The 21,874-nt window shown below is 35.6% G+C and overlaps 1 protein-coding gene across 8 annotated transcripts in view; it reads left to right on the top strand.

Moving 5' to 3' along the window:
- Positions 1-21,874, top strand: part of LOC134546155 (carnitine O-palmitoyltransferase 1, liver isoform) — a 126,442-nt gene that overhangs the window by 83,713 nt on the left and 20,855 nt on the right. For 5 of the 8 annotated variants that reach the window (XM_063388709.1, XM_063388711.1, XM_063388710.1 and 2 more), the window contains 8 exons: positions 321-597; positions 4,299-4,420; positions 9,140-9,341; positions 13,935-14,134; positions 15,935-16,139; positions 17,480-17,587; positions 17,840-17,865; positions 18,925-18,990. In XM_063388709.1, the coding sequence (XP_063244779.1) occupies positions 321-597; positions 4,299-4,420; positions 9,140-9,341; positions 13,935-14,134; positions 15,935-16,139; positions 17,480-17,587; positions 17,840-17,865; positions 18,925-18,990 (1,206 nt within the window). Of the gene's footprint in view, positions 1-320; positions 598-4,298; positions 4,421-9,139; positions 9,342-13,934; positions 14,135-15,934; positions 16,140-17,479; positions 17,588-17,839; positions 17,866-18,924; positions 18,991-21,273; positions 21,337-21,874 lie in introns of all 8 variants that reach the window. The other 3 variants (XM_063388715.1, XM_063388714.1, XM_063388716.1) reach the window with 1 other exon arrangement.

Genomic DNA, 21,874 nt, shown 5'->3' on the forward strand with positions numbered 1-21,874 from the left:
ACCTTTTAAAAATTGAATGTGAATCACAAAAATCTAAAAATCTTATGGGCCAACTTGTATATTGTATGATCTCTTTGTATTAACAACAAAAACTTCATTTTCATTAATATTTATGTAATTTTGGTTTTTGATCAAACATATTAAGTACTAGCAACTGATCATTATATCAGTGAGATTGTAGCTCTGAAGATTGTGTTATTAATTTTAATTAAATTTAATTTTAACAATGGAGTGGTGCCGTGGGCAGACGTGCCAAATGTCGGCCACCACGGACCTGGAGGATGCAGGATAGTTATGTCGTCGACGCTCGTTCCACTCAGGACAACCCTGCAATGGCAACTGGTGAGCTGCACCTTGCTGGGTGTGCTGGTCTGGCTATCCATCATCTACACCATACGCTACAGCCTTAAGTTGATCCTGCTGTACAAGGGCTGGATGTACGAGGAGCGAGGTAAGGGCCGGACCGTGACCCCCTCCACCAAGGTGTGGGTTGTGCTCGTCCGAGTCCTGTCCGGCGTCACCAAGCCTCTGCTCTATAGCTTTCAGGGATCTCTGCCGCGTCTGCCTGTGCCATCCCTCGAGGAAACCATGCAGAGGGTAAGCATCTTTCCTCTTCACATGTTGAGCTCTTGGCTGTGCCTACAAACATGCAACTCTTCACTGGAGCAATCAACGTCAAATATATGTAAAAAAAATAATAACAGCTGGAAACTTATTTAATTTTTGTTCAAACAAAACCATAGATACAAGACTCAACCTGTGCAAAGAAATACGTTATTATCATTAATCCATATATAGTATTTGCATTTCATTGCCTGACTATGTCTACTAAAACCCAACATTATAATAACAAGGTTAAAAGCCTTGGAAAAACCCTAATAGTGCATACTTTGGCCTGGAATTAACCATCACCACTGTAGGAAAAGAAGGAAACAATGCTTCCAAGTAAATTGACATAAAGTTGGAGCATCATGTAGAAGCTTATACTCACAATGTGTCTGTATTCACTCTGTACATTTACCATGTTTTACCAGTTAGTTTAGTGGCCTCCTGTATCGGTGGCTACGTCAATGGATGTTTGCAAAGTGAGGAAACCTCTTTGCAAGCTTTGTTTTAAAGGGGTCAAGGGAAATTTCATTAAAACATGTTTTTTTTTTTTATTTGTTTGGCTTAGTGGCAACGATGCCTGAATGGTGGTTTAAGTACTGAGTAAAATTTTACGCTAGTTTAAATATTTTTTGTAATTAATAAATTATCTTCTCAAGTTAAGGATTGGTTATTGTGATATCTCTTCCTCTAAATACCACAGAAGTTATTGATTGATATTGAAGATGCACCTTCCAAAGTGAGTAATGGGTATTTAACAATTTTTTGCATTATAGTGTTTCTAGGGGATCAAACTGAGCATTAAGCCAAAAAGGTTATCCATGTCATCAAGACTCTATCATGTCATTATTCATCTATATTCACCAATCATTCATCGAAATCAGGCAATATATAATTGATCAACTATTATCAATAAATCATTAATGGCCACTTTTATTATTTTTAATCATAAATGCAAGTCAGGACTCTTGTTAAGTTTTATTTTTCATTTGTGCTTACATAGTAAGTCTATGAATGCAGCAATAAATGTTACTAAAAACATCAGCTTATAATGAAAACAATAACTCAAAAAATATTTTCTTTATTGAATTATTCGGTAGGAAACCTCATATCTCAGTTTTGGTCAAGTACATAAATAATTACTAAATTAAATTTGAAATGTATTAAATTGTATAAAATTTGTTTAAAAGCAGTTTCCCCCCTCCCCTTCCCTTCTGCTGCAAAGTGTTTATTTCTGAAATTAGAGGTTTTCATTCGAAGCCAATGATAAAATAACATGATTTTTGCCCATAGTCCTTACTAATATTATAAATCTAAAAGTAACTCTGTCTGTCTGTCTGTCTGTCTGTCTGTCTGTCGTGCTTTCACGCCAAAACTACTGAACCGATTTAAATGAAATTTGGTACACAGGTAGTCTAGAGCCTGAGAAAGGACATAGGCTACTTTTTAATGCGAGAAAAGGGTTGAAAGGGGGGGGATGGAAAGTTGTATGGAATTATCGTCATTTTTAGAGCTAGAAGCTTGAAACTTATTTTTTAGGCTGTTGATTCGATATAAATAAATATGACATTCAAAGTTTGTAAAAGTTTTACATTCAAGGGTGTAAAATAACAATAGGGAATAGGGGATGAAAGTTTGTATGAAATGGGAAATTGAAATGAGTAAGGTTTATGTGAATGTTTTATAAGTTTGTGACAGGAGACAAAATATTAGAGCTATTCTGATGTAACATTTACGGAGTCATTACAAAATATGAAACTGAAGTTAACGCCAGTAAGAAACTTGCCAAGCACCGCACACAATGAGCGCTGTGCAGCCGCGCGAGGGGTGGGAGGGGGTGGCGTGGCGTGGCGTGGCGTGGCATGGCGTGGTACGGCGCGGTGTAGGTGGGGAAATATGCCTAAGTGTGCTTACCCGAACGGGCAGACATATGATGGCAGACGACTGTGCCACACGCATGCGAATACTGATTTTTTCGACTACAAATTCTTTATTATTCACTGCAAATTAATTACAATTCAATTTGCTTACACAATTTTGTGTTTATTTAATTAATGTTCTTAGTGGAATACAAGTAACTTTAAGTTTTTAGGTTAGGTTATTAAATATTTTTTTCTTTAGTTGGGTCATTGTATTGTTTATTTCATTCGTCAAAAGTGGATTTCTTTCGAATTTAGTTAGATGTTATTACGTCATTATTATTTGTTGTACATTTGGATATTAGCTAGGTACCTGAGAATGGTAACTCCTTTTATTTATTTTGTAATAACGAAGAATCTCAGTACAATTTTTTTTTCTCTTTTTAAGATTTATGTTTGTTTTTGTGAATCATACATAAAATACCATTGTCATTAATTTTGTAGTTGGTTTGATTGTGTATTTTCGTAATACAAAGTTTTCATAATCTTTTGCATTCTTTATGTTCTTAAAAAAATTAAGTTTATTTTGCTTTGATTATGTTCTTAAGTTAAGTGTAAAAAGTTATAGTATAAAGGTTTTGTTTATTTGGGTCAATAAAATTAGTTGAATACTAATTCATTTAGGTTCTTAAATGTAAATAAGTAATTTTCGTAATAGGAAGTTTTGTTTTCTGTGTTTACAGTCAAAAGTAAAATAAAGTGTAAATAGTTATAGGTATATTGTTAATTTTTATTAATAATAATACTTTTCTAATCAAGAGGCTAACATTTTGATTTGTGTACCTTACGTAACAGATTTTTTTCTGTTTAATTGTGTTGTTTTTATTCTAATATGCCTAGAAAACGCAAATCTAATCTAGCGCGTAGTTCTAGCGGAGCTCGCGCTAAGAAAATAGCTAGAAGCCAAGAGTTGAGAATGGCTGTGTGAAAGGGCAATTTTGGCGCAGACTAATGAAATAGTTAACCAAATAAACGAACAAATCATGTAAGAAGTGGAGGGGGATGTTGTCGAATACCTCTCAGTAGATAATGTTATGGACACTGAACAAGTCACATCATACCGTATAGAGTTTCTCAACTCTTTAGAATTATCAGAAGTGCCTTCCCATAAGTTGAGGCTGAAAGTTGGTGTTCCAGTCCTATTAATGAGAAATCTTTTTGCGCCAAGGATATGTAATGGTACACGGCTACAAATTACACATCTGGGGTACAACATTATAAAAGCTACAATCATGACTGGAATGGCAAAAGGAGAAAATGTTTTGATACCCCGTATTCCAATAATTCCGACTGATTTGCCATTTCAATTTAAAAGAGTGCAGTTTCCCCTGAAAGCAATAAAAATTAATAAAGCTCAAGGACAGATGCTTAAAGTTGCAGGAGTTCATTTATAAATAAAAAATGTCTATGTGGCATGCTCATGTGTATCAAATCCGCAAAATCTCTATGTTTTGGCAAAAGATGGGAAAACAAAAAACGTAGTTTATAAAAATGTACTTAAATAAACTCATATTAATACTTTATACCTTATGTACTTATATATTTAAATAATTTAATAAGCTCTTTGCAGTGAAACACTGCAAATAGCTCATTAACGTATTCATACGTATGTATCTTATTTGTAAAAAAATTAACCTAAATAATTTAAAATGCTACCCAAAGACACTATTCCATGCGGACAAAGTCGCGGGCACAGCTAGTAAATTTTATAAATAACTTAAATTAATAATCTTAGCAGAAAATGTAGTATAGTTGTGTGTTGGTTGTTCACAGTATCTGCGCAGCATTCGGCCCATTGTGAGTGATGAACAGTATGCTCGCATTGAAAAGTTGGTTGACGAATTCCAGAATGGAATTGGAATAAAACTGCAGAGATACCTCCTTCTCAAATCTTGGTAATAACAAAATATAGTTTTGTATAAACATTTAAAAACTATTTTGTTTAAAATGATATTAGTTTATTGCTATGGAAAGGTTGTTAAGTGTATATGTTGTATAAAATTTCATTTCAATAATTATTTTGATACATTTTTTTATGCACAGTTTGCAAAATAATGAGAAATATTCATATAATTCCTTGACAACATTATACACAGTACACAGTAGTACATCCTACTAATATTATAAACGCGAAAGTTTGTAAGTATGGATGGATGGATGTTTGTTACTCTTTCACGTAAAAACTACTGAATGGAGTTAAATGAAATTTGGCCTACAGCTAGCTTATAACCTGGATTAACACATATACCCCATATTAATATGAAATTCCATCCCTAAGGGAGTGAAAAAGTGATAATTTCATTTTATAACAGAAAAAATCATAGGTCATAGACATACAAATAGTGAGTGAGTGTCATTTCTCTGTCTGACACACGATCATACACATAGTAAGGTCTGGCAAATTAATATTTTTCTCCAAGGCGCTTATAACAGTTTTGTTCTTAACTTAATCAATAGATAGAGTTGCCTTGAATTTTAAACGCACCATCGTTTGATGAGTTGGTCATGTCTTTAATTTTCGTTTGTTTGTGACGTATGTGTTCCTATACCATTCATCCGATTGCGATGAAATTTTGGTGATTTGTTATGCGCATGCCCATGAAGGTTACTGAGACGGTATAACTATTTTTCAATAGTTGGAGCACGAATCGTGTCAAAAAATGTGTTTATTTCATTTTATATAGCGGCACTTAGTCTGTTTTTGTTGTATAAGTGCGCACACATGATAAAATTTATTTAAATATAAAAGAGATACAGAGATAGAGTGATATATATCTGTGGCTTGGTTCTAAAAGGGCCAATGTCATAAATAACAGTTCCGAGATATTAACCTCTGAATATATGGTTTAATCTTAAAATATTAATGGCAAAGAAACTATGCACACCAATGTTATGGTACTTCCCCAATACAAACTGGACTCCATGACGAGTATAGTACACCAAGTCCAACTTCTCTAGACACAGTAACCAAAAAAAAATTAATGACATTGGCCCTTATTTTGTTCAAAATGGGTTAAAATTGCTGACATTGGCCTTTAAAAAGCACACAAAATACGTAATTAGAACCTTTAACTATTATTTAGACACATTAATTAGATGAAATAATTTCAGTTCTTATCAATTTAAGAGGACTCTTGAACATAATCTGTCAATGCACATTAACATATGAATAATTTCACTAATTAATATTCTTCTCCACCATGTATATTCTCTTAAATTATGCTCAGTAAAAAACAGAAATAAATACATGTATTACATTGTAGCCCAATAAAACAACAAACAAAATAAGCACATCCATTGTATCTGCAAGGTTTTGGTTAGTATTAAACAGGTATAACTTTCACTTTATTCAGTGTCTGCTTCATTTTCTTCACTGTCATCCAGGAGATACCCACCGATAAGCTCAAAGGATGGTGTGAGTCCCTTCAGGAATGACTTATAAAATTGACGACTGTTGGGATGAATGCAAGGTAAGAGAGACGTCAAATAATTTACCTTCTCTACTGGAAGTGGTAATGGCATACTTGAAATAGGACTTAAGGTTGGAAGCGAATTCCTTTTCTTGTGCCTTCGTGACAGATCAAGTGTCTTGAATTGTTCATAATCTTGGAAATAATATTTAAACTTGATTGTATCGGAACATGAAGAATCATATCTCAACCACTTTATTCTCAACCAAGAAATTTTTTCTCCTTCGGTATCAACCTTCCGGAGAACATAATGATTGCTAAGCAATTCCTTGAAGTTAAAAAAGTCTTTCTGCTCCATTTCAACAACTGTTATGGGTGGACGTCATCGTACCATTCGAATTAGGTTTTCCCAGTCTCTTGGAAGTTTTACATTTACCGTTGTGTTTTTCTTTGTTTTCTCAATAACCGCATGTATCGTATCAGCTTCCATATGAGTATGGCCAGGCTCTAGGAATTTATGATTGATGATCAGTGTTCTACCTTGAATGTTTACAGTTTTCACATGAGTCAGTAACATTACGGCCACGTAAATGTTGCGATTTTGGCCAGGACAGGAATCGGTATACCTACATATTCACTTCTTCAATTGCATCAGGTATATTCTGCAGATACTTGTATGAACAGGTGAAATTTCCTGTCCACCTCTTGCTTCAATAGTTTCATCCCAGATTAAACATTTAGCAGCAGATTTCTGGAGACCTGTCTCATATATTGTTAAGTTAAATGTCCAGAGTTGTCGTTTATAAAATGCTACTCCACTCACTAAAAGTGCGGTAGGGAGGCATTTCTGAAGATAAAATGACATTGTTATGCAGTTACTGTTACTTTTACTTAGCAATTTGTCTTTCCTTTTTTCTTCATATGAAGATTCTGCCAGCTCCAAGTGTATCTTCTTTTCTTTCTCAGCTTGTTCCAGAACAATTACATCCTTACTGAAGTTAAGAAGTAACTCATACCGATCACATTTACCACATGTGTCATTTTTCGGCTTGAAATTCTGCTTTTAACAATTATCTATATCGATAACTGTCAAATGTTGCCAACATACATATTATTTTTAATTTTCATGATTATGTTTACATGTTTTTTGCAGCTACAGCATATAAACATAAAGTAAATATCAGTATATGAGGGGTCACAATTGCCAATGTCATGCAAACTAAGCCAAATATCACAGTACTGTTATTGCTATAATGGCCAATGTTGACATTGGCCATTGCTTATTTGGTGCTTCAAAAGACCAATGTCAACATTGGCCCTTGTAGCACAAAATGAATTAATTATTGTTGTGACTTTGGCCCCATCATAACCTGTATCTGCCACATGGTAGGTTACAGACATTGGCCATTATAGCACAAAATGCACCACGCTTGAAAATGCACATTGGACTTAATAACTCATTTTTGTAAAAAATTGACATTGGCCCTTTTAGAACCAAGCCACAGATATATAGAGTGAGATAGAGACGGAGAGATAAGTTGAGATAGAGCGAGGTATAGAGAATGAAATGGGTTAGATAATGAGATATACCTATAGATGTATAGAGCTATATAGAGACTTATATATAGAATATATAGAGATAGTGGGAAATATATATGTAGATATAAAGAGATAAATAGAGATAGAGAGATACATAGATGATGTAGATAGGTGTAGATAGAGATAAATATATATAGAGAGATGGATATATGATTTGTATATGTTGTACTACTTCAAACATACATATTACAAAACAAAACTGAATGAGGCATTGCAATGCAGGCCGAGCATTAGCTAGATAATGGAATCTTTTCAATATTAGTAATCCTTATTTTTTCAGCTTTTTTCTATATTGCTTTATAAAGTCTAAATTACATACAGACCAGGTAAATAACTATAAACTGGCAGAACGTCTGTCGGGATCTGAAAGTGATATAAATTATTTTGCACACTTGACATTCAAATTGAGAAGACAATTACTAACTACATCTGATTTCGAAAAAGGTCTCCTTCACCCTGTGTTCAGCCCGGGCAATGCCGGGTATTGCAGCTAGTTACTCATAAAATTGCAACTAGCATGATTTTTCCTACTTGAAGCAGGACCTGTTTTGAATAAAGGTTTTTCATTTGATTTTATGCACGGATGCATAGGTTTAGCCTGGATACTAGGTGGTAAATGAGATAAAGGTGAGTAAATAAACAAGAACCGAAAGTGAAAAAATCATAATTACCTAAAGATGTAAACTTTTTTCATTACTGTAAACAGTTGATATATATATTTTTTTTAATTTAGAAAAGAGTTTTGTTGTATCTGGGACTTTTCCGGGGTATTTGAGAAAACATAACATTATGTAAGTGGTTCTGATGAAAATTTAAAATGCAATTCTTTCAAATGTCAAAATTTACCTATTTCAAAGATTAATTTTGGAAATAGTATATACGTAAACCACATTGCAATAAATTCTTAAGGAAATGAGCCTTAACTTAAAGACACTGCTGGTTTGTGCACACATACGGTCTGCTATGTAATGTTATGGTTTCCGCTCCACTTTCACATTTTCCCTTTGCACGATGAGAAGACTACGTGCCAGTTCAGAGCCTTGGGTTTAGAAGCAGCACTGAGCATCACACTTTATCATCTCTCCTCATTAACACAAATGAACCCTGGCTAGGCAGGCCCCTTAACCATATGTGTACAATATGCTCAGAAATTAGATAATGGTGGTGTGGAGTTTAGTTTTATTTTTTTAACCATCTAATTTTTTTCTTTTCTGCACAAAAATTGTGTCCTTATTTTGATTGCTGTAGTCAAAAATTAGTTTGGTTCGTGTTATTGGTATCAAGCTGTGTCAAGATAAGTTTTGGTAAAGTAAACAAAAATTTTTTTTGTTAGTTTTAGTTTCCCGTTCTGCAAAAAAAAAACAACATAATTTTGAGGTAAGCAAATCTTATTAATGAGAATTGATAATATTGAAGGTCATTAATTAAAAATATTTTTTTTAGAATGGATTTTTTGCATTCAGGATTCATTATTAATTATTAGACTAAGTATGTGTTAGCATTATCATTTTGAAGGTCCAATTGTAATGTATCAATAAATGTTTATGCTGCTTATTTTTTTTGATGTATCATTGATCATGTAGACTCAGGTTGCATGTGTGGCAGGTGGGCATCCAACTATGTGTCCGACTGGTGGGAGGACTTCATCTACCTGCGGGGACGCTCCCCGATCATGGTCAACTCAAACTTCTACGGCATCGACGCCATTCTCATGCACCCAACCCACTTGCAGTCTGCGCGGGCGGCCACCGTCATCCACGCCTGCCTTCAGTTCCGACGCCTCATCGACCGCCAGGAGCTGGAACCGGTACCGATTTTCCATCAGAACTTTTTCATTTGGTATTAGTGCCCACGACTTTGTTCGGGTGAAATTTAGGAATTCAGTTGAATAGTTTTACAGTTACATGTACTACATTCTATCAAAGTCCTTTGTACAGTTTTGGCCTGATGCTAAAACAAATTAACTGATGGTTAAGAATTTAAAAAAATGTTTGTTTTAGTTTCTGTATTACTTCATATTACCAAGTCTATCACTATTTTTGAAAACATATTCTATGTACATACACGACTCCATTACAGTTTTATTATATGCATAGATATTGTTATGTGAGGAACAAATACAGTAGAATCCCGCTGGAACGACCCCTCACGGTTCCCGAAAAAACGGTCGTACTTACGGAAGGGTCGTTCCAGAGAATTTGGGCAATTTTTGGCCAATTTCCCCCCCCCCAACCCAACCCAACCCAACCCCCCCTACCCCCCGGCCGTTTCACGGAAAGAACCGTCCTTTATTTGGGCAGCTTTAAAATAACATTGTGCTAACGTTATGTAACGTGGGTAGTTTATTTTTTATCCATTTATTGCCCCCCCCCCCCCCCCCCCCCCCCTTCCCTCTCTTTCGGCATCACCATTCGTCCCGCTGCGCCGGATGCCTGCCAGACACGTCTCTCGGCGCCAGGCGAGCTAACGGGCGGCGGACATAATAACCAACCGACGTGAGAAGGGAAGCGGACGTCAGAGTATTTGCCCTGGGTTTTAAAAGTGTGACAGCTGAGGTTGTTATAAATAAGGGTCGGGCCAAAAAGCTATTTTACATGGTACGTAACTGGGTGGTTTGAAATATAGAGCGGCCGAAACACAAAAATGGGCCGAAGCGATGGCAACGTTTTTTTTTTACAGCTTCAGATAATGATAACCAAAAATATATTTTAGCTATATTCAAGATAACCCGAATAATTTAATTCCAAATACACTTTTAGTTCAATAAACTATGCTTGTAAGCAGTGGAGCAGTGTATACATATATGTAACAATAACAACAAAGAACAATTGAAAAAAAAAACTCACCAGATTACAGTATTATCCAACATGATATATGCGGCAGCTGTTAATTAATTTTTTTTAAGCATTTTTGTTCTTCAAAGTCACACATGTTAGACACGTCGACGAGACGTAAATCAAAAAAATACATTAACGAACATAAAAAAAATAAATACACAACACCTAACACTTTATTTATCGCCTTACTTTTTAAAAAAGTCCTTTATCGTTGCCTGCTTTTTTTTCAAGATGGCATTTTCCGCAAACTCTTTCAACTGCGTTAAGCAGGACCACACAGCATCAAGCAGGACCACACAGCATCACTCGCACCATGCCGCCTCAGAAGATATTCATAGACATCCCCAGCTTTGAGGACGTCTCTCGTCGTCGGCACAACTTCTGGCTCTTCTGCTTCTCCCTCCCCCTCCTCCTCCTCCCCCTCCTCCTCCTCCCCCTCCTCCTCCTCCCCCTCCTCCTCCTCCTCCTCCTCCTCCGCTTCATCGCTCGGCTCCTGCCCCTTGACGTCATCGGAATCATCATCTTGTGTACCCCAAACTGCAACGTTGTCATCCGCTGTCACGAACTCTGCAAACGTGCAGTCTGGGGCGAATTGCTGCCACGATTTGTCGTCGCTTGGCAGAGTGAAAATCTGATGCTGCGGTTTCGTCGAGGGGCCCGGCTGGGGCTCGGCGTCCACTGTGGGTGGGTCGTCAGGGTTTTCGGGGTTGGTGGCAGCGAGAGGCACATCGTCGACTGGTGTGACGAAGTTGGCGTGTCGGAAACAGTTGGCGATTACTTCTGGTTTCAATGCCCTCCAGCTGGTAACAATCGCTTCCGTTGCCCTATACACGTCCCACTTCTTCATCTCTTTCCCGATGTTATGCTGCAACACCATGCTCCGCACAAGCATTTCCCGGTACTTCAGCTTCACCTGCTGAATTATCCCCTGGTCCAGAGGCTGAAGCACGCTGGTGGTGTTCTTAGGCAAGAACACCAGCTCAATATTTCTGAGGTTATCGAGCGGAGGATGCGCAGGGCAATTGTCGACGAACAGGACAACTTTCCTATTCATCACACCCATTTTCGCATCAAAGCTGCGAAGCCACTTCGTAAAAACTGCTGCAATTCATCCACGCTTTTTTGTTGAAGTCGTAGTCGCAATGAAGAATGTTCCCCTTGAAACCTCTCGGTTTTTTTGACTTTCCTATTACTAGGGGCTTCATTTTGTCGCTGCCGTCCATTTTGAAGCAAAGGAGGACTGTGAGGCGCTCCTTGCTCCTCTTCGCACCCTTGCATACGTCCCCTTTCACCGCAAGAGTACGGTCTGGCAAGAGGTTATAAAACATCCCCAGCTCATCTGCGTTGTAAACGTCTCGAGGCTGGTATCGGCTGAGGATGTTCTGAAGCAAGGGCAACCACTCACTTACAGACTTCGGATCAACCGACGCACTTTCGCCGACTATCTTGTGGCTGGATATTCCATGCCGAGCCTTGAAACGATTCAGCCACCCGACTGAACGCTTGAAGTCTGTCAAACCTAACTTCAAAGCAAGTTCGTCTGCCTTTGCCAACATCATTGGCCCACTCACAGGCAAATTTTGAGCTCTCAGCTCACCAAACCACTCCAACATAGCTTCGTCCAAGTTTTCGTACGTCGCGCCCCTCAAAATTTTCAGTTGCACATTGCAGCCTTGCTTCTGTACTGCATTCACAATTTCTTCTCTCTGTTTGAGAATCGTGAAGAGAGTAGACTTCGGAATGTCGTATTGCTGCGCTATCTTAGTCTTGGAAATTGTTTTCTTATCCACTTGCTGGATGATCTCATATATTTTCATTAGCGAAAGTGTATTTCGCTTGGCACTCATTTTCACAAATGCGAAACGAAAATCCCAAAAAAAAAATCAAAATCCGTGTAAAACTGCGTGTGTCGTCAACGATCGTTCATAGAATCAAGCCAAAAATTTTACCAAATCAAAATCCAAAAACAAATGCGTGTGTCGTCAACAATATACAAAATTCACAAAATCAAACCACTAACCAAATCGGCGTACAAGAAACAAAGCGTAATAAGTCGTCAACAATAATAAAAACCAAGAAATATCCGAATCAACAAGCAAAAGAAGCGTATCCACCAGCGAGCAAGATCACACTAACAAGCCACAAGACAAAGACACGGGATCGAGACGGCAACAGAAATGCGCATGCGCACCACTGTTTAACGTTATCGCTAGGGTGGCCAGTCTGGACTCTGGAGGGGTGGTATCTATACGTGCGCCTGCCAACAGTACAGCGCTCGCCAAGAAAAACGTGACGCGCAGCGCCGTACATAGTGTGTAGCGCACTTGTTTTTCATCCGATTTTACTCATTTTTTTTTTCGAATTTTTTCACGGTTCCTCGAAAACTGGTCGTTCTTACGGAATGGTTGTTCCAGAGGGGGGTCGTTCGGGAGGGATTCTACTGTAGATGAGGATTTGAAGAGTATTACAAAAACATATTTCTAGTTTTATATTGATGGCAAGATTAATTCTGTTGATTTGATAAGAATGACAGTTGAGATTACACGTTCTATCCTTGTAGTGAGTAATCATAAGCATTTGCCTGTTACGCTAACTACATCCAGTTCTCTATTGTCTAATACGGTATACTAGTGATATTTCAACTGATTTACGTAATAACAGAAAATTTTGTTTTCTTTTTGTACTAACAAATACATATCCAATTCCTGAGTATATCATCACACTTACAGAGCTTGTATTTTACCATACTTCTTCTTTCCTGTTTCCTGAAGTTCATTTGTGCCACAAAAACATTTAAACGTGTAATTTTTCTGAAATCTGTGTTTGTTGCAATGCCAGTGAGTAAGTGTGTGCCCCTATATTTAGAGAAATATTACTTTCTTGGCTTGATTATTAGATGTATTTATACATATTTGTTTTAAATTTGTAATGCTTAATGATAATGATGTGTTTCTAAAAGTGAATTTATGACAAAGTTTTTTTACCATGTGTTAGGATTGCACAGTTTTCTTATCATTCAGCAAAACTATATGATGTGCTACACTTTATTTACGTTACTCTTTAAACCATTTAAAAAAAAGTTATAATCTGCCCATTATCCCTTTAATAATTTTTATTGTAATTAACTTTTAAGTTAAAAATTAATTTTAACTGTAGGAAGTGTAGTTTTATCACATTCTTTCTCATACGTAAGTAGGCTATAGTTTCAGTGCAGAACAATTGATTGGTATAGTTTAAATATTTCATTTCTATGTAAGTCAGTTTGGTTTATTCAGTGCCAAATTCTGATAGTCAATATTTATATTGAACATGTACTTTAATAAATGTATTTTTTTTCTTATTTTTTTTCTTTAATATTTTACTTAAAGGTGTTAACCTATTGTAAGAATATTTGCCCCCCCCCCTCCCCCCTCCCCCATTAACAAGAAAATTTTTTAAAATACCCTACTTTGATTTGCTAAATAAGTAAAAAGAATCTTTTGAATATGTATTTTAGTTACACACATATTTGAACTGTGGTGTGGGAATGGCCGGTGTGATGCTGGTGTTGCTTGCTGTGCCAGATAATGATCCAGGGAGTGGTGCCCCTCTGCTCGTGGCAGTACGAGCGCCTGTTCAACACGACCCGCGTGCCAGGTGTGGAGACGGACCACCTGGTCCACTACTCGGACGCCAAGCACGTTGCGGTGTACCACAAGGGACGGTACTTCAAGCTTCCCATCTACTACCGCAACAGGATCCTGCGGCCCAGTGAGCTGGAAATGTACGCCCTCTCGCCTGTTGCTAGTGGTTTACTCGCTGGGGAAGAGGAGCTGCAATCCCAATGCTTCAGTATTTCAGTTGACCCATTATCATTTTTTTTTATATTTTCCTCTGTATGTTAAGATTGCATTTTTTTTCCTTTTAACTTGAATTTGGTTTTGCAAACCTGTTTAATTTGGTGATTTGTGATTGTGTGTTTGATATTTTAAAACTACACCATAAAAGTCTACCTTGTAGTGTAGTGGTCAGTATACCAAATTTTAACCCAAAGTTCATGGTGTGAGTAATTTACTAGGGAGATGTATTAGTTTATATTAATACTACTTGTGTTCCCGATGGGAAAGTATTTGATCCTCTTTTTTGATGATAAACCTACCAAAAAAAATTTGATACAACTGACTTTTATTTATGAACAGAAGCCATAACCCCAATTTCCATATTACCAACTTCAAAAATTACAAACTTCCATACAAACTTTCACCCCCTATTTAGCTCCCTTAGGGGATGAATTTCAAAAAATCCTTTCTTAATGCTCACCTACATTATACATGCAAACTTTCATGCTTCTAGACCCAACGGATTAAGCTGTGCATTGTCTGTCAGTCAATCAGTTGTACTAAGTAGATTGCAACATCAGGAAATGTCTATCATTCTACTTTCTAATTCAAATGTCGTCATTTGGCACCCAATGAATTACATAGTTGCTGCACAAGAACTCCTGCAGTGCTCTCATGAAGTTGTCTTCTAATGTAATAAGACCACAAACCTTAATTAAAATTCAATGTTCATTTATCTTCACTTCTGTGGTTCATCATATTCTGTAATCTGGCAACAGTTGAGTCGCTGATGTTTAGATATTTTTGGAGTGATTCCAGACATCAGCCTTGGCCACCAGGTTGCATTACTGCGCTGCCTGCAATTTTAGTTGCTCAGGGTTTATCATTACTGTTGGTTATCATTTCAGTATATAGCAAGTTTCATTTCACAGTTCATGGGTACATTTCCGTAACAATTTTTTCAAGAAAACTAATGCTCATCTTTTTTCTTTCTTTCTATAAAGCAGCTTATTATAACTTTTCTTAAATACCATTGTACTGTATCATATTTTAAATTTAGTTTTCCTGTTAAAACAATACTGACGTTCAATAATCATGCAAAATTGTTTATCTGGCAAGTCCTTGGTCAAGAACAAGGTGGAGTGAAGACGTCACTGTATTTTGTATTGTCAGTTTAGTTCCAATTTTGATTGGACAAAGGTTGTTTAAAATAAACATAGCTATTTTACTATAAAGTCTTGAATTTCTAATAATGCATAGGTACCACAACAAAATTGATTCACCAAACGTTAAAAGGAGTGTAACATGCATGAAGCTCAGAAGATTTATTAAGAAATTTGGATTTGTTTTCTGAAACTGAGAACATAAATGATTTTCAATTTGTAATAAATAATCTGTGATTTTGATTAGAAATACTTTATTTTCATATACACAATTAATTAGATCAAGAAAAAAAAATTTAAAATTAAAAATTTTACTGGTTTAAGAAAATGCATTATGAGATTTATTGTATCTTTTTTGATTTTTCACCACTTTAGTATGGCTCAGTGTATATCTCTCTCCCTCTCTCTTCTTTTTACTGTTTGTGCATCAATTTTTCTTGAATTCCTGTCAAGTATGATGAAAAATATTTTGCTGTATTTTTAAATTTATTCAAAAATATGAAATATTTGTAAATAATGTGATATTTTATTCGAATAAAATAAACAGGATAGGCAGAAGCTTAATGGGGTCTCTGCTTTCAGTCAGATACAGCGTATCCTGGACGATACATCTGCGCCGTACCCGGGCGAAGAGCGGTTGGCCGCACTCACAGCGGGCGAGCGCACCCATTGGGCGAACACTCGCAAGGAGTTCTTCTTCAAGGGCATCAACCGCCAGTCGCTGGATCTCATCGAGAAGTCAGCCTTTGTCGTTGCCTTGGATGACATGCCGTACGAGTTTGATGAGGTACAGTATGCTACTACACAATTAAGTTTTTAATAGGAATGAGCTGGTCAAATCAAGCCTTGAATACCATTGAATCTATAATATTTGAAATACTTGAGATTCTGAAAATTAGTACATAAATGCTTTTATCTTTAACAAATAATCTGTGATTACACATCCTGACCAACTACCCACTACACCAAGAGGGTACGAGTACAAGAAGACAGGCACAAACTAACACTGAACACACAAACTAGCCTAGCTCGCGATAGGGGAAATCCCCTCCCCCTTCCCTCCGCCTTCTCCTACTCCACTCACCACTTTTCCACCAATAACCTTAAAAAAAAGGGTGGGATGACAAAAAAAATTTACTGCAGTCTCCACCTGAATTATAAAGTGTTTTCAGTCTGTTTAATGTATTATTTATTTATTTTACATTTTCAGTGTTACTAAAAAAGTAATTTTTTTTAAATTTTGTACTCTTAAAATTAAATTGAAAACTACATTGTTAATGATGTTCAAAGACCACAGAAATATATTAAAAGAGCCTTTTAAAGGTTTGTTATTTTTCAAAATTTGGGAGTCACCATTGAGCGAGAAGTTAGGTAATTCCATACCATACACAACTCTCCAGTCACCCACCCTTCCTGGAGTTGGAAGTTGGGTCTGTCAGTGCCTAGCTCAGCACCTTCACCAGCTTGTAGCAGCCCTCCACTGCGACACTCTGATTGAAGCTAGCGCTGTGTCCAGGAAGTGGTCAAAAGCATGAAGTAGAGAGGTGCACTGCAGGTGATCTGCACGCATATCTGCAGGGGATCTCCTCTTGAGCATTCACTCACTCAGTCTTACTGAATAGTGATTACTGCACAGAATTAATTACGGTATTCCACCTTTAACTTGATATTTATATTCATCATACTCATTTCAGTTTCTCTGCTTTTTTTTTAAAAAAAAAAAACTATTTATTTGATTTTATGTTGACATATCTTTTTAATACAATCCACACTATGCATTTCTGTGGTCAGCATACTTTTATTGTGTAATATTGGGAAATATAAGCAAGAATAACTATTCTGAATTTTGCAGTGCTTTGGTATTATGTACAATTTAAAGTTTACTCTTCAGTTAAAAAGATTGTTGGTTTTAGGCTATTTTACCATACATTTTGCATAAGCTTTAATCCATAACAAATTTTTGTCTTTAGAATTTCATAATGAAATCAGTTGTTCACACAAAGTAAAATATTATTATTTTCGTTGCTGTGTATTAAGTATATTGATCAAGAGTGTATGCACTTTTGTAGGATTAGTGTAGATGCCTGCTTTTAAATGATTCTTATGTTTTGTGAAATTTTATTTTAGGCTGATCCGTCCAAATTGGACAGATACGGCAGGATCTTGCTGCATGGGAAAGGTTATGACCGTTGGTTTGACAAGTCTTTCACACTGTGTATCGGCACTAATGGAAGAGTAAGTACTAGGTATTTATTTAACTGTGGTAAAATATTAAAAGTTACATTTTTTTAAAAAATTTAATGTATGAACTTTACTCAGATGGTAAATTTCTTTTTGAAGACTAGATTAACCATGTAACAGAAGCACTTTTTATACAACAGAATAACAAACCATTCATAATGTGTGTGCATATAATTTATTTTTTTATATGTATCTACTCTGTATTTGCTTTGTCTATTTTATTGATGTATAATGTCTTTATTTCAGATTGGCTTCAACGCTGAGCACTCTTGGTAAGTATTGCTGATTTAATTTACCATTATTATATATAAATGTTCATTTTGAAGTTTTTATATAAACAGAATTTTCAGAGTTTTATGTACATATTAAAAATTAAATAAACGTAACTGAAAACAATATATACAACAAAATTTTGGTTAAGAATTAATTGTTAAAGAATAATTATTTATGTAAATGGTTACTTACGGGAATTGCAGAAATGTATGTGTGAAAACATGCCAATATAACCCTTTATGCTCATAATTGTGCTTAGTGTCTCCTATAATGTATGGTAAAATTATTATAGTATTATTCTTAACTGTTTCTGATCAGCATTTTATTTCTGTCATAGAACATCATTACATACATATTTCCTGACTTGTGCAGTGGCTAAATAAATAACTTAGTAAAATTATATGAAACCTGATAAAAACTTGTTATGGACATTGTATTCGTGTATATTTTTTATTGGTATTTGCTGTACAACTTTTTTCAATATATTAGTAGGATTTGTAGGATAATTTTTCACTATCTAATCAAAAGTGCACCTTAGTTTAATGTAAAAAAAAATTGTTCATCTGTTACAAGTCATAAGTTTTTTTATTCAGCTGTGTTTTCCCGGTTTTGGAATGTATAGCCATACAATTGTAATTTTCATTCCGTAGCATTTTAGTTAGAGCCGGAAGCCAACTGACTTTATATAAAGTTTTATTTAAATAGTCTGCAAGTAATTTGGTTTATTTTTATTATGTTAGGATTTTACCCAAAACAATTATTGTGGAAAATTTCCAATATAAGTTTACTGATTGCCAAGAAAATTGTTTTAAAATGGTGGAAAGTTATGATGGAAGGTAAGTTATAGATATATTTTATTGAATATTCTGTGGAATAGTAAATACAGGAATGTGTGATATGAGGACTGTAGAAAGAGTTTGTTTAGGTGGTTTCTTGCACGTTGAGAAGGTGTCGTGATGCAAGGCGCTGGCATTCTGCGAGCAGGCAGAATGGCCGACGGGAGACGTTCAGTGTCTGCACCCATTCACGCAGTGTAGCGTTCCCGTGAATTGTTCCAGGGCGGACGCTGCCATTATGTCTCACCTTTGGGAGTATGTGTGCGTGAACGAGGCTTCCGCGGCACGGTAACTGCAGTTCTCATCCTCCCGGTCTACGCTCACATTCTCTCTGTGTGTCTCTATCTCTCTCTGTGCTTCCCTCTCCTGTCTACTGAGTCTCTGTGATTCATATACAAACAGAAAATGTCAGAGTCGTACAAGATAGTATGAGTTTGTCTTGTACCTTTTGAATTTCTGAGACACGTATCATTCATTGTCACAGTAGTGAAACAGCTGTAGAGCTTCACTGCATGGCTTACACATTACAGACACATTTTTTTTTTTAAACCAACATTTCAGACATGATCATTGACATTGGATCACTAGCTTCTTGAGTCCAGATGATTCCAGATTTTGTGTACCTTAAAACCTTAAGAAATTCGTGAATCCTCATTGCATCTACCGTAAGTGAAATCTGTTCAATCTTTCAAGTCTCTAGTGTATGGATGATTTAGAGTAATTTGCACATTTGCTGGTTTAGCTTGTTAAATATAACTCGATAATGTGGTAATGATGTAATGTTACTCCCTGCTAGGTGTTTCTTTCATTACTGAAAATCTAAAGCGCTTTTCAATGAATTTAGAAGAAATTTTGGTTTACCTGTCTTATGTTTTTTTTTAATGTTATCAGATAAAGAGCCTAATTGAGCCTTGTTTGTTCAGTTACATACAGCAGAACTTTACAAATGGTCAGAAATGACATTTGAAGCAACACTTGAACGTTATGGGATACCAAATGAACAGTCTGATAAAGGTGTAGTGCGCTACTGTGAAGACCAAGTATTGAACATAAGACTGAATCAGTTTCTTAAATAAGTTTTTAGTTCCATTAATTTATTTGCAAAATTAAAATACCTAGTTCAGTTGTATAAGAATCACTCTGTATGTTTAATACTATTTTCCAAGTACATTCTCTGGTCTATTTAATTTTAATTCTGATAGTGGTACAATGCATGTCAGGCAATGTTAAATACTAGTATACTACAAACAAAAAAAATTCAGTGTCTCAAAACCCAGATAGTATTTTCATTCATTTTGACGTGACAACGTCTAATCGATGAACGCCGGCTGCACGTACGAAAAAGTGTCCCGTTACACCGTGTCCCGTTACGCTCATTGTACGCTTGCGCCGCATCTATCTCTCTTCCACTCGAATGGAACAACCATCGATTTGACTTTTTCGAGGTACATTAAACTTGAAACACTCCCATTTGTTTCCTACTTTTCCTATCATCGTCCTATCCTTAACAATATAACACAGATTGGAAGAAGTTAAATAGCAAACATGTATAAAAGTTATAGTTAAAATAATCTCTTCGTTAAAGTAATAAACATATTTGAATTAATGAGTGCAAATAAAAGTAAATTTATCAATTAAATTGTAGATTTCATTTCACTCCTTTGTATCCATACAAAATAATGATAATTCAATAAAAATTATTCAGTTTTATTTATAAAAGTATGCAATCATTTCATCAATGTTTTTTTATGACGTTGTCACGTTAAACTATCGTCCGTAAACTGACTTTACAGACAACCAATTTTTTATGGTTATTTTCAATGTCATAATCCATGACTGTGATCCAATGTTTCCCGAGTCACTACAATAGCTTAATTTTTTCAACATCCTTTTATGAAATCTATTTTAGATTACTTACTTATGTTAATTTATAGAAATGCTTTTGTATTTCTAGAAGACTCCTTGAATTCATTACAGTCCACACCAATAGATCTAGGATAGGTTACTGATTGAAAAATTATCAGTGTCAGAAAGTGAGAAGGTTTTTATATGTCTGTTTTGGTTTGTTTTTTTTCATGATTTTCCAATGAAAGAACAATATATTACTATTTATTTAACATTGATCTGTTTGTTAGTATTGGTGAAGCACTCTACAAAATTTTGTCAAGCATAAAATTATTCAGAACATTTAACTATACTTTCCATCATTAGTGTAGTAATCATGTAAAAACCAAATTTGCTCTAGAACACTAATCAGCATGTACAATTTTTTTTTTCTTTATGTCTTATGTACTTGGAAAATTTGTATTGTAGCTGCTAATGCTGTGGTGATGGTCTTAATTTATCTTGCTTTGATTTATGTTCTCAGGCTTTTTTTATGTCTACATACTTTCTTTTTATTTCTACATTTTTGTTATGTTGTTTTCGTTTCAGGTGTACATAGTTGCAGCATGTATTTTTTTTTGTAATATTTCAGTTCTGCTAATTTTCCAGTGAATGACAGTGCAACGCATGTGGCTTTTTATCAGTCAGCAATATTTGGTTTACTGGTTTTGTTACTTTGGTTGGCAGGGCTGACGCACCAATCATGGGTCATTTGTGGGAGTATGTGATTGGCACCGAACTTGAAATGGGGTATGGTTTAAGGCCGGGAAGTGGCTTTTTTTACATGTACATATCCTTTTCCCTGTGTGTTATGTGTAACAGTTAACGTTGATTTCACAGTTTTTAATGTGGTAGACTTTTTTCATGTGAAAAAGTAATAGCTGAGTATACATATTTTCAGTTTGAATATGTTTATATTGTATATGCAAGATTTGTCACCAAAAAAACTTACCCCTTAATTCTAAGAAAACGTAGTTTTAATATTCTTTTAAGTGAATATTTTTAGTAAAAACTTGAACAATGCAGTACTTGGGTACACACATATTACTTTTTAAATGAAACATCCACTGATTACTATTTCTTGGCTTCTGGAAGAAGTTGTTGGCACTGGCCCAAAAGCTTACAATATAAATCTGCCAACATCTTTCAACTGAAATATTTCTGTGTAACAGTAACAACCTTAAGTAGGCATACCTTTGTGGCAACATACACTTTCATTCAACATATGTTTTATCTTTTGCATAAATTAATGTTATTACAAAAAAGTGAGCTAGAGGAAATTAAAAGT

The sequence above is a fragment of the Bacillus rossius genome, chromosome 1 (assembly GCF_032445375.1).
Source record: "Bacillus rossius redtenbacheri isolate Brsri chromosome 1, Brsri_v3, whole genome shotgun sequence".
Lineage (NCBI taxonomy): Eukaryota > Metazoa > Arthropoda > Insecta > Phasmatodea > Bacillidae > Bacillus > Bacillus rossius.